General features: G+C 46.1%; 1 protein-coding gene across 1 annotated transcript in view; it reads left to right on the top strand.

The window, feature by feature from the left end:
* The window catches only part of Heatr6 (HEAT repeat containing 6), a 30,329-nt gene extending 18,596 nt beyond the window's left edge, over nucleotides 1-11,733 (top strand). Inside the window, exons 13-20 of the mRNA XM_050119548.1 lie at nucleotides 1,017-1,139; nucleotides 1,555-1,641; nucleotides 4,301-4,435; nucleotides 5,213-5,335; nucleotides 5,910-6,034; nucleotides 7,329-7,425; nucleotides 7,880-8,084; nucleotides 9,760-11,733. Of these exons, the coding sequence (XP_049975505.1) occupies nucleotides 1,017-1,139; nucleotides 1,555-1,641; nucleotides 4,301-4,435; nucleotides 5,213-5,335; nucleotides 5,910-6,034; nucleotides 7,329-7,425; nucleotides 7,880-8,084; nucleotides 9,760-10,331 (1,467 nt within the window). The 3' untranslated portion in view covers nucleotides 10,332-11,733. The remainder of the gene's footprint in view (nucleotides 1-1,016; nucleotides 1,140-1,554; nucleotides 1,642-4,300; nucleotides 4,436-5,212; nucleotides 5,336-5,909; nucleotides 6,035-7,328; nucleotides 7,426-7,879; nucleotides 8,085-9,759) is intronic.
* The last annotated feature ends 6 nt before the right edge of the window (nucleotides 11,734-11,739 follow it).

Here is an 11,739-nt window from a genome sequence, read left to right as displayed (position 1 = left end):
AATGGCTTACAGACTGTGGTCCAGCTAACCCAAAAATGGCTGTCTACCAACAGAAGATCCAAGATCCCAGTGGTTGTTCAGTCCATAAGGATGGATGTCTGAACTGGTCTTCAGCATAAACCAGAATCCCAAAAAAGTAGGCTCTAATTCTGGTGGAGGAATGGACCTGCTAGTAAAAGTGAGAGCAAGCGGGCAAAGAGCAAAAGCTTCCTTCTTCCATGTCCTTTATATAGACTGAGAGCAGAAGGTGTAGCCCTGATGTGGGATTCTCCTGTATGCTGTGAATGCCATTGGTTAATAAAGAAGCTGGCTTGGCCTGAAAGAGCAGAGTGGAGCTAGGTGGGGAAAACTAAACTGAATGCTGGGAAAGAAGACAGAGTCAGGAGAAGCCATGTAGCCCCACTGGAGATAGACACCAGTACTTTACCCAGTAAGCCACAGCCTTGTGGCAATACACAGATTAATGGAGCTGGGTTAATTTAAGTTATGAGTTAGCCAGAAATATACTTAAGTTATTAGCCAAACAGTTTTGCAAATAATATGGTTTCTGTCTGATTATTTCGGGAGTCTGAGCAGCCGGGAGCAAACAGCCTCCTACAACATGGCCCAGATTAAAAGTGGTTTTTCCGCAAAAGATCCAGATTTAAAATGGGTCTCCCACTTCAAATGATTTAATTAAGAAAAAAAAATCCCTCACAGGCATGCCTAGCCACTTGGGTTTTAGTGACAGCTCAAGTTCTGCTGGTTGTCTGAGGACACTGAGGACCCTTTACCCTCAGCCTTTGTCCTTTCAGCTCTAAATTCCATAAAAATCTACATCAAAGGATTGCCCTGAGGCTTGAGTAAGACTTTGCAAACTGATGCCAGCCATAGCTAGATTATGGCTGCTTCTCATGTCTTCAGTGCCAGACTTAAGGTCCATGTTAGGTGTGAGTGGCTGCCAAAATGTTGAAGCCCTTCTGGATTCTGCAGCCTTACCTGCTTTCAGATGGGCTAATTGCCTGTTCTCTGTGTAGGTTTTGGCTCACCTGGCAAAGGGCTATTTTTCAATGGCTCAGCTGTACCTGATGGAGCTTGGCGAGGTGATCTGTAAGTGCATGGGTGAAGCAAACCCGTCCATTCAGCTCCATGGCGTGAAGGTAATTACATCACAAGGGACACATCTTCTGTGGTTTCTCGGGTTTCAGGCAAGGAGGGAATCTATTCCTATCCTGGTTCTTATGTTCAGGGACAGCTAACACCGTCGGTGTTGGTTTTTACTCCTTCAAAGAATACCTCTGCCGTGGTTGCTGAGAAAAGCCAGTTAGAAATTACCTTTTCCAAGTTCTTTTCACACCTTTAGTCCCAGCATGAGGGAAGCAGAGGCAGGGGGATCTCTAAGTTTGAGACCAGCCAGGGCTACATAATGAGGCCCTGTCTCAAAAAACCAAACAAACAAAAAAAGAGAGAGAAGGAAAAAGAAACAAATTTTCGTGTTGATTTGAGGTTTCTCCAAACTGAAGGCATGGTATTCATGACCTCCACAGTGACAGCTCATTTCTTGTGTCTTGGCAGCTTCTAGAAGAACTGGGTACAGGCTTGATACAGCAGTACAAGCCCGATTCCAGCACAGCTCCTGAGCAGAGAGTGCCCATCAGTGTGGTAAGCACACCTCCGTTCCCAGTATTCTCTCCGCATGCTCTAGTGCGCTTTTTAGTTTGAGGCTCAGTAATAAAGTGGAACAGATGATATCATTTCTTCCAGTGCCAAAAACCATGGTGCCTGCCGCCCAAGGATGCAAACCCGACAATCTGAGTGTGAGCCCTAGAACCCACATAAAGAACCAATTCTGCAAGGTTTTCTTCTCATATCCACATGTGCACCTTGACAGATGTGTCCACAAAATATATATATATTATACCACGTTTTCTTTATCTTACCAGTTGATGGACACTTAGGTTGTTTCCATATCTTGGCTGTTGTGAAGTGTACTTCAGTATACATGTGCACGCTAATGTTTCTTTAAAAGGAACCCAATGTGTAATCTAGCATAACATGAAGCTACCAGACAAGGGTGCAGTTCAGTATGTAGCACGGTTATTTATACAACCAACCAGTAATGATAAATGCGGTGTTTGCTTGCAGAAAGCTTAATTTGGTTATTCTGCCTGCTCAAGAGACAAACTAGGATTGTGGGGAAAGGCAGGGAACCAGGCCTGTGTTCATGAACTTAGGTTGCTACTGTGAACAGGAGTAATAATCCTTAATTCACAAACCGATTCTTTCTAAAGAGGCTTAAAATGGGAAGATGCTCTTGCCCAGTGAATAGAATTTCTTTAATCTGCTCACTTCTCGCTGTATGGTTCCTACTAAAAGTTGAACAAAAGGGAAGTAGGGAGAGCGAGCACTCATTGGTAAAGGGCTTGTTCAATCCCCAGAACCCATGTCAAAAAAGTTGCTGGGTATGGTGGCAGGTCCTCATCCCGGTGCTAGGAAGGAGGGCTAAGAGAATCCCTGGGGCTCACAGGCTAGACAGTGTCACCTAACTGGGACACTGCAAGCCAATAAGAAACTATCTCAAAGGAGGTGACCAGTGTTCCTAAAGATGGCAGCCAGGTTTGTCCTTCCCATGTATGTGTATAGAGAGAGTTTAAAAAGGATGGGACACTGAAAGCCAATAAGAACTATCTCAAAGGAGGTGACCAGTGTTCCTAAAGATGGCAGCCAGGTTTGTCCTTCCCATGTATGTGTATAGAGAGAGTTTAAAAAGATGGCAGCCAGGTGTGTCCTTCCCATGTATGTGTATAGAGAGAGTTTATAAAGGAAGACCTATGCTCAGACTGCGTCTGCCGCCCCTACACTGTCACTTCTCTGAATGAGAAATAGAATCCCGCCAAAATGTTCTCTACTTGGTGCCAAAACCCAAATGAACTCAGTGTTGGCGAAGCTTTTTCCCCGTGACCTCCTCGTCTGCCTTCTCTTTGCTGTTTACATGTCCATCATCTTTGCCATGAATTAAATACCCAAACTCCTTTCCAAGACAGCAACTCGAGCTTTCATGGGACCACTTGCAAGGAGATGGAGTGAGTTTGGACATCAGATAGAACTTGGATGGGAATCCAGATTTCTCTACTTGCTAGACAAGTTGCTGTGAACATGCCTTTTTTTTTCTCTTTTTAATAAGTTTTTTGGATTTATTTTATGTATATGAGTACTGTATCTACATTTATGCCTGCAGGCCAGAAGAGGGCATCAGATCCCATTACAGATGGTTGTGAGCCACCATATGGTTGCTGGGAATTGAACTCAAGACCTCTGGAAGAGCAGCCAGTGATATTAACCTTCTTTCCCATCTCCATGGGCAAGCCTCTTAACTGCTCACAGCTTTATTATTGCCTCCCCTAGAGAGAAGACAGACTTTCTGTATTACCTGGCATTAGTCAAGCACAAGAGTAGCCCTAAGTGCGTAGCATCTTTAGACAATGAACATTTGTTCTCTGCAGTCTCTGCTGGTCAGGAATTGGAATGGCTGGGCCATGTCAACTTGATACCCTCCTGAGGGCTTAGGGATGAGTCTTCAAAGTACCTACAGCAGAGCCTGCTTCTCAAGTTGAGAGCTATCCTGTCCTGGTGCCAGGACCTCAGCACAGTGTCACGTCTTACTGTAGACTTCAAGGTAGATGTCTTTGCCCGTGTGGTTGAAGAGGCGCTAAAGCTCACACAGATCAAGTCACCAGGCAGTGCTACAGACAGGAAGGGATAGGAAACAGCTCCAGCTCTCCCCCTGATCCTGTTGTCTGGTGTGCACAGCCTTCTATGCCCAAACAGGGCCACATTAAAGAACCCAGCAAGATGGCGGCGCATCCGGATTCTCAGTGACCTTGCTGCTGACTAGCGTATCACAATGTATTTTGTGCCTGTTTTCTTGGTAGAAATTGTGGTAGTGGTATAGACTTCACTTAGTTGTGCTGAGGATTAAAATGGGTTGATGTATGACAGTCACTTAGAATAATGCCTGGCCTGTGATAAAACCTCCGTGAAACAGCTCCTTCTGCTGTGTTTCCACCTTCATCATCACCGCCATCATCACCGCCATCACACCATCACTGTTGCTGTCACCTTGATTACACTGTATGCCCTACTGGGTCTGCCTAGTTATTTCGGAAGTTGTTTCCGTCACCGTGGAAGACGCCCAGTGAAAACACCTGTAAAAAGCTAATACAGAAAACGTTCCCTCTCCAAGGCTACACCTGATGGGCATGGCTTCAGCGGGTTCTCCTGTGGGCGCTGTGCTGTGGTTCTAACTGTGCCTCTGTTCTAGGTGGGGATGTTCTGGACTATGATGTTGAATGGTCCTTTGCCCCGTGCCCTGCAGAGTTCAGAGCACCCAACTCTGCAAGCAAGCGCCTGTGACGCCCTGTCCTCCATCTTGCCAGAGGCCTTCAGCAGTCTGCCGGTAACCTAACCTCATGTCCTCACTCTTGGACCATATCCTGGGCAGCAGGGCTCCAGTGTGATTCTGTTTTGAAATCTTTCAACCTCTTCTTTAGAAAAGGAACTGTTTTCTGTTGAGTTGGCCATGAGAGCATTGCCATCCACTCCTGCAGGAAAGCCTTGCTTCTGCCCTAGAAGGCAGTGTGGGTGTGAGCGACACAGCTCTGATGAGACTTCCGAAGGAAGCACTTGGTGTCCCGAGCTAAAAGTCTTGGCTCCGCATCCTTGCCGTTCTACCCCAGCTCTTTGACTCCCTTGAATTTCTCTAAAACTTTGTATAATGCACTTCACAGGGGAGTCACGTGAGAAGCGGCAGTGTGTGAAAATACTTAGGTTAAGGTCTCCACATGGGGTATTCGCTTAGCCTGTCACTTCCCAATCCCACCACTTTAGGTGAGGATTTCATGTCTGATTTGGGGTACACAAGCCTGTAATTCTACTCCTGTTCTTTATCCCTCAGTGGCGATCTGTTCTTAGCTATGTAAATGAACTTTTCTAAAGGAGGCGGCTCCTTCTAAAAGAGCCAAGGATAAAAATGACCTTGTTACATAGTTGTTACACATGCATGTAATGTGATGAGATGCTGTGTGTATCTTGCCCAAAATCATGCCTCAGATAGCTGCCCCGGTGTCCAGGCACCTGCCCTGTGGTCAGCTGAGGGTCACAGCGCTCCGTTGCTTGTGGCAGACTTTGGCTCGCAGTGATTCCGTCTGACTTCTTTTGTGAACCTTCTCTGCAGAATGACAAGCAGATTTTGTGTATTACAATGTTGCTCGGCCTGAACGACAGCAAGAACCATTTAGTGAAAGCTGCGACCTCCAGGGCCCTTGGCGTCTATGTGCTTTTCCCTTGCCTCAGACAGGTGAGAGTGAGCCTGGCTTGCCCCTGTTTCCTTAGAGCCTTTACCACCAGCGGATTTGTGGGCATATAGCTTCTGCATTGAGCGGTGAAGGAAGCCTGCTGTGTAATCAGATTCCTTAATTGCTGTTACAACGTGCAGTACCCGTGCTTCGTTTGTTAATTATTTGACACACTGCCTGGGACTGTAGTGTACAGCAAACGTTTAATTAATGAGAGATTAACTAAAGATGAAAAAGAGGACATTACCCACATGGGAGTAATGACTGAGAAAGCTAATACCCATTTTTCTAAGAGGACAGTGAAGTTTTCTTTTATTCCTTCTGTGACATTCATCCGTGGGAAGGGTGTGTAGTGCAGACAATGTGTTTGGGCAATGCCTTCACTATCAGAACATTGCTGCCGGGGGTGGAGACAACCCAAGCACAGAACGCACAGGTAACTCACAGGTTCATGTCGATTCCATAGATAAATTTGGTTTCTAAATCAAACTATTATAAAGGCTCACAGCTTTCTGTGAAAAGTTCAGCAGCAGCAGCATGAACTCCCTGAGTAATTCAGCCTGGTCTGTTGTACAGGACGTCATATTTGTTGCAGACACAGCAAACGCCATATTGATGTCACTTCAAGATAAGTCATTAAACGTGCGTGCCAAAGCAGCCTGGTCCCTGGGCAACCTGACAGACACTCTCATCATCAACATGTAAGTGACTCAGCCTGCTTTCCCAGGGCGGCACTGTTTCAGAGCGCTGGAAGGGTCTTTCCTCCGTACTGTGAAAGAATTAGCAAGAGTTCCCCCATATCATACCAGCAGCTTTACTACTTTAATATTCCTTTAAGCAATAAATCTAGTTGGTTCTTACTGTGTGTTCAGATACATATGATTCTATATCAGTATATATATATTTAGAAATACCATTTGCTAACATAAGCGTATACCCACATTGTAGAAAATATCACATTAGAAGTCTGAAACCTTAGTAACAGTTACCCTGCTCTTGGGGCACAAAGGTCTTTTGTTTGTTTATTTGTTTATTAAATATTTTACATATAATATTTAATCATATTTTCCCTTAATACAACTTCTCCTAGATTTCCCTACCTCCCTATCCACCCAACTTCATGCTTGTTCTCGCTTTCTCTCTTTGGTTTCAAAAACAAACAAAAACAAGAAACAAAGATCAAAGCAAACAAACAAAAACCCAATAAGACAAAAATTACCCCCCAAAACCCCATGGAGTCTGTTTTGGGTCACCAGCTACTCCTGAGCGTGGAGCCTGCCCAGGGGTGTAGCTGATACCCAGTGGCATTCTACTGGAGAAAGCAGTTTGTATTTTTTAAGGAATAGAGTCACAGGTCAAAAGAACTGGAAGAGCATAAGGGGCATGTAGTGTAAAATCTGCCTCCTTCCTGGAGCACCGTCACTTCCCTAGGGTGGCTGCTGCTGTACTTTCTGTCACCTGGTTCTGTATAAGAAGCATGTGTAGCTCACAGACATTCTCTGTGCTGGATGTTTAATAAACACATGGTACACAGAGTCCACCACAGGACGCATCCTGATCCATCCTCTTCTTGCATGGTTGTTTTACTTAGGCTTGTGGGCGTTTATATGCAGTGAACATTTCCGGGCATAAAATGTCCATCTTGAGATGTCCCCTGTGGTTACATTCTTAAATGGAGAACTGCCGTTGAAACCTAGGTGTGATGGCATGTACCTATAATCCCAGCACTCAGGAGGCTGAGGCAGGGGGATCACAGATTGAAGTCAACCTAAGTTTCATACCAAGTTCCAGGCCAGCCTAAGCCCTATAATGAGTCCCTGTCTCAAAAAACAAAGAAACAAAGAAAGAGCTGTGTGAGTTCTCAGTGTAATCTGAAAAGGCCTGTCAGGCTGTTTTCCTGACATTTTTACCCTCATACACTTGGTGACTATCTTTGTGTGCACACATTTAAGTGGTATTTTTTTTCTTACCCCGCCTGTGCCTTGGGTGGGACAGGGACACGCCAGATCCAAGTTTTCAGGATGAGTTCTCTGGGCTCCTGCTCTTGAAAATGTTGCAGTCTGCGATACAAGCCTCCACGGACAAAGACAAGGTACACACAAGACGTTAAGGGTGCACACTTGCAATTGTGCTGCTCCAGCAGGGTGGTCTGATGGTCCTAAACCATCCTGTCCACAGTGCTGTCCACGCCAGACTCATACAGTTTATTCTACTGTCTTCTGTCCCATAGAAAGTACCAGTACTCTCATGGTCTACTGCACGGTGTTCATGCTTATCTGTTATTTGAAAAGAAAGACAGAGAATAAATCCTTAAATGGAATTGATAAGTAAGAAAGATAAAACTTGTATGTGCCTATTACATGGTCCATTTAAAAAGCATGGGCTCAGGTGAGCACGCACAGTTCCAAGGACTCACACCCTCACAGGGTTCATGTCTCGTTTATTCTCTTGCTTTAAGACATGGAGGGTCTTTCTTAAAGTCAAATTTATATTGTCTGAAACATCTCCAGCAAAATAACTCTGAGGCCTTTTATGTTTTGTTCTAGGTCAAAAGCAATGCAGTCCGGGCCCTTGGGAATTTGCTTCATTTTCTCCAACCGTGTCACGTAGAGAGACCCAGGTTTGCTGAAATCATCGAGGAGTCCATCCAGGCTCTGATTTCTACCGTTGTAAACGAGGCTGCCATGAAAGTCCGATGGAATGCTTGCTACGCAATGGGAAATGTTTTTAAAAACCCTGCTCTGCCACTCGGTAAGATGTTTTCCCTCTCTCAGCCTGTCCAGAATTCTTCAGAAAGCATGCACCATCTTTGCTGTTGTTAACAACGATGGTTTTTGTCACAGGATTAGAAAACGACAGGGATCAGGTTTAGTGGAATGATGGAATACGCCATTGGGTGTGTGTGTTTGATGAGGTGTTTTATTGCCATTTTAAAGTATATTTACAAAGGTCTTTTTTATAATCTGAGAAAATACTTCTTCATATGTTAAACAAACTAAAGCAGGATGTTAACTCGTTTCTACAGTGTCCTCTCATTAAGTACTTAGGAGAAAAGATGGGAAGGAAACTGTCCAAATCTACAGTTCTCCGCTGGCACCGAGAGCACAGGCTCAAATCTCACAAGTTCTGGGGTCAGAACTAGAAGCTCAGGGCTTCTTTCCCCTGCATACTGTCCCGAATACCATGAGCCTTGCTTGCCCAATCATCGTGGGCTAATAGTTTCTTCTGTGCACAGACCCTAGCCACTGGGGATGCCAGCACTGTCCCTACACCTCTGCCTCTGATAGGACTGGAGAGCTAAGGGACAATCACGAGGGCCAGCAGAGTAGGCTCCATGTGAGGGGCTGTCCAGGCAGAGCAGAGCCTGGGAGACAGTGGAGAAGTTGTCTGGGGGCTGCAGAGCTATGAGGATGCATGTAAGAATGGAGCAGGAACAGACGGGATACCGAGTTTTGAGGCCCTTGTGGGTGGCACTGGCATTCATGGAATGGAGAGAGTCTGTTTTTTTGGGAGGTGGGCAGCAAAGAAGGGGATAGACTGAGAGAACTGCCATCCGTCTTGAGGAGTGAGATAGTCAAGCCAGAGTGTCTAGCAGCACCTCTGAGGGGGTGGAAAGCATGCTATTGGGGGAGGGGGGCTGGGGGACACAGAAATGGGGAAAAGACCATGCAAGCTTCATATTCTTGTTATTAGAAGTGTTCTTATGTCTTAACAATAAATGCACAGTGTGCTGCAGCGAGTCAGTGCCTGGTGCTATCTGTGGAGGGAATACTCCTTTTGCTAGCAGCAAGAGGGCTGTTTCATACAGTGTGCACGGCCAGGAGCAGTTTGGGTGCAGTTCCACCCATGTGTTTCCCACCAAGCTTTGCCCCTTTGGACAGATCAAAATCCCTTTGATCATGCTTCAGGCTTGTCTAGGGAAAGCAGGAGACCAGAGATCAGATTTGATCCCTTCTCTGGGATCCCACAGGTTGACTTTCGCTGCCCTGCCCCTATGAGGAGCCTTGGTCTCTGTTCTATTGCTGTGAGGAGACATGATGCCACCACAACTTTTATAAAGAAAAACATTTAGTCGGGGGCTGGCTTAGTTCAGAGGTTTAGTCCCTTGTCCTCATGGCGGGATCATGGTGGCACCCGTGGCGCTGGAGCAGTAACAGAGCTACATCCTGATCCCCAAGCAGAGAGAGAGGCTGGGCCTGACATGGGCTCTGGGAATCTCAAAGCCCACCCCAAGTGACATACTTTGTCCGACAAGGCCACCCTCCTAATCCTCTCAAACAGGGCTACTCCCTGATGACTAAGGATATACGAGCCAGTGGGGCCATGATGAGAGTGAACACAAAATGCATGCTTCCCCACCCCTCTCCTGCTCACCCTGTCTAACTCTAAGCCTTTACTAGTTTCAGTGACTGTGAGTTCTTCCTAGGGTCAGCCGCATGGACCTCCCAGGCCTACAAAGCCCTGACATCGGTTGTGATGTCATGCAAGAACTTCAAAGTGCGCATCCGATCTGCTGCAGCCCTTTCCATCCCAGGCAAGAGAGTGCAGTACGGGTCCCTAGAACAGTTTGCTCAGATCTGGAATGCATTGGTCACTGCCTTGCAGAAGAGTGAGGACACCACAGACTTTCTGGAATTCAAGTACTGTGCCAGCCTGCGGACCCACATCTGCCAGGCGCTGCTTCACCTCTTGCATCTAGCCAGTGCCTCCGACCTCCCCTGCATTCTAGAATCTCTTGAGCTGAATGGGGATATGATCCAGTCCTACATCCTGCAGTTCTTAAAGTCAGGAGCAGAGGGAGATGATCCTGGTGCAGTCCACACCCCGCAGGAGAGAGACCAGATGGTCAGAGTGGCCCTGACGCACATAGGCAGTGTGCAGACACTGGCTGGAGACACAGCCAAGAGGGTCATTGTGGCCTTCTTAGAAGACATCCTGGCTGTTCATTGTGACTCCTCAGGAGGACAAGTGGCACTCCTTGGGTCATCAGACCAGTGACTTTTCCACCCTCAGTTCACAGGTCACAATTGGGAATCAGAGACTGAGCTTGTGCATTTGATACATGGAGTGTTATTCTAGGGCAGGAACATCCGGTCAGCATTTATTTAGAATGGCTTAGTGGCTATTTAACTTTTCTCAAAGGGCTCAGCCACTTTGGGGAGTGGTTCCATTACAACCAAGATATGAGGAGCCAGGGTACATGTAGTGTGGACCCAAACAACTGAGGTCGCTGTGGAATAATTCTGTCCACTGTGAATATATATCAGTCTCATTGGTTAATAAAGAACTGACTGGCCGGTAGCCAGGCAGGAAGTATAGGCAGGACAACCAAACTAAGAATGCTGGGAGGAAAAAGGGCGGAGCCAGAGGAGACACCAGCCAGCCACCTAGGAGGCCAGACATATAGAAAACGAGGTAACAAACCACATGGCAATAGATTAATAGAAGTGGGTTAATTTAAATTGTAAGAACTAGTTACTAGTAAGCCTGAGCTATCAGCCGAGCATTTATAATTAATATAAGCTTCAGTGTGTTTATTTGGGAGCTGCTGATGGGATAGAAACTTCTGTCTACAAATGGCACCCAAATGTTAGGTAGGCAAGGATTTCCACATAAATGGGCAGTGGTAGTGCACGCCTTTAATCTCAGCAGTCAGTCGGGAGGCAGAGACAGGCAGATCTCTGTGAGTTTGAAGCCAGCCTATTCTACAGAGTGAGTTCTAGGACAGGCTCCAAAGCTACGCAGAAACCTTGTCTCAAAAAAGCAAAAACAAACAAATAAACAAAAAATTCTACATAAAACCCGAGAAAGCGTTGAAAAAGGTTTCTAAAACAGAGCCAAGAGCAACTTTCTAGTCTCACGTCTCTCATGCTGGCCGCAGCACGGGGACATTTCTCCTGGCTGCTGCCTGTGGACTTGAACTGCCAGTGCACCGTGGCATGAGCTACATGGCGTTCCCGCATTCTCTCATACTGGCCACATACAGAAAAGTGCTCCTGCCGTCAGGAAAAAGACAGAGACACAGTATAGACAGATTCAGACGAGGAAAATAAACTCTGAACGCGTTACAGCGTGTTTTAAAATATATGTAGGCTTGGGAGAGAGAAGAGAAGGTATGGTAGGTGGTGGCTCACACCTTTAATCCCAGCACTCGGGAGCAGAGGCAGGAGGATCTCTGTGAGTTTGAAGCCAACCTGGTCTACAGAGCTAGTTCCCAGGTCAGCTAGGGCTGTTACGCAGAGAAACCCCGTCTTGAAAAGAAAAAAGAAAAAGAAATATATAGTTTTAAAATAATTGTAAAGTCCTTAAAAAGGGAGTAAAGTAATATAAAAGAAATAGGCCACGTAAAAATGGAAAATACACAGAGTCTGGATCCTATATGTTACTGTGTTGTCTTTAAATTTTT

Source organism: Alexandromys fortis, unplaced genomic scaffold, assembly GCF_014885135.2.
Source record: "Alexandromys fortis isolate MF-2015 unplaced genomic scaffold, M_Fortis_MF-2015_v1.1 scaffold_173, whole genome shotgun sequence".
Lineage (NCBI taxonomy): Eukaryota > Metazoa > Chordata > Mammalia > Rodentia > Cricetidae > Alexandromys > Alexandromys fortis.
Note: the sequence above shows the minus strand (reverse complement) of the source record. Positions and strands in the feature narration are given on the sequence as shown.